Source organism: Clarias gariepinus, chromosome 13 (genome assembly GCF_024256425.1).
Source record: "Clarias gariepinus isolate MV-2021 ecotype Netherlands chromosome 13, CGAR_prim_01v2, whole genome shotgun sequence".
Classification (NCBI taxonomy): Eukaryota; Metazoa; Chordata; class Actinopteri; order Siluriformes; family Clariidae; genus Clarias; species Clarias gariepinus.
Genome location: NC_071112.1, coordinates 28,385,001 through 28,386,459, shown reverse-complemented (window position 1 = coordinate 28,386,459; position 1,459 = coordinate 28,385,001). Strand labels below are relative to the sequence as shown.

Genomic DNA, 1,459 nt, shown 5'->3' with positions numbered 1-1,459 from the left:
TAAGCTCGGCACAAAGAAGGTAAGCAGGAAAAAATATATTAATTATATATATAGTATATTTATTTATATTTATTAAACTGTTTGGCCAGAATTCTCTCCTGGCTGAGGAGCTAACTAATTATTATGTGCGACATCACACCAGAGGTTCTCTATGCCCTCTGATCAAATCAGCCGTAGCAACCTACAGTATACTCTTGACATTAACGCTTGGCTGCTCGCTCAGGGCAAATAAACTCTGTTTTTTGAAATGCCTCATGCACTTGCCCAATCAGGCAGTTTAAAAAATTTAATTTCTTTAACCTTTTATTATTTCAGTTTTGAAAAGAAAAACAAGTATTGTTATCAGCGTGCACTAGCCAAAGACTTGCTCTTAGTCTGTCGACCAATCAGACACACTGTACCAAACTTATCCATTAATACGAAGCTGTGATTCTGACTGTATATCCCGCTAAGCTGAACCACACTGCTAGAAAGTTTTACTGGCCTGAAATGTTCCTTCAACAACTAAAAATCGCCAAGTGCGAAGCAAAATAAAGGCGATAAATTGAAACTGAGTCACACTAATGGTGAGAAACCGATGCTGCATGGCTACGAAGTGAAACAACTCAGTAAATTCCCACAGAATTACGAAAATCCAGTCCAGAAGAAAAGCTGAATGTTTTTTTTTCACCTGTCAATAATAGACAGTTCAGATGTAGACTCTGTCACTGTGATAGATTTTTCAAACGTGATCACCCGTTGTGATGTCACTGCACATGGGAGCTTTTCCCACTAGTTATGGAAATGATGCTTTCCCGGCAACTGGATGCAACAACATGTATTTTCTTTAATATTATCATTTTTTCCCCCCAACATATGAATAATTATCAGGTGAAGAAAGAAATCATTTCAGTCCATCTTTAAAGTTTAAGGGGGTTTAACTTTGGGTTAGAGTTAGTGTTATGTGCTATAGTTGTGTTTGGATTTAAAGTACAGAGCCTGGTCTGTAGCGTGTAGGGGGTTTAACACATACTGAGTCACTGAAGTGTCGAGTGAAGTTCACATTTATTATTCAGCAATGCACTAAGAATTAGACACTGAATAATAAAGTTGGATATTTAATTGCAGTAAAAATTAATTTGAATATAAAAATATAAAAGGCTGTTATTAAAGCCGTCGTCTCTCAGCCTGACATTCAGCCAGCTTCCTGCAGACTTCACTAACGAGGGGGTGATCGCTTCCATGAGTCACCTTCATCACGTCATACGCCTGAGAGAGAGAGAGAGAGAGAGAAAGAGAAGAAGAGACAGAGGGAGACAGAGGGAGAGAGAGAGACAGAGGCAGAAAAAGGGACACAGGGAAATAGGGAAGGTAAAGATAGAGACAGAGAGAAGAAACACAACAATATAGAGTAAACACTAAACCCTGTCACGCTAAAAACCATCATAACTTTATCTAAATCAGCAATAATAATAACAAC

General features: G+C 38.1%; 1 protein-coding gene across 1 annotated transcript in view; it reads right to left on the bottom strand.

Annotated features, from left to right (window-relative positions):
- Window positions 1-1,027: 1,027 nt before the first annotated feature.
- Window positions 1,028-1,459, bottom strand: part of smyd3 (SET and MYND domain containing 3) — a 37,301-nt gene continuing 36,869 nt past the window's right edge. The window contains exon 12 of the mRNA XM_053510118.1: window positions 1,028-1,248. Coding sequence (XP_053366093.1) covers window positions 1,147-1,248 — 102 coding nt within the window. The 3' untranslated portion in view covers window positions 1,028-1,146. The remainder of the gene's footprint in view (window positions 1,249-1,459) is intronic.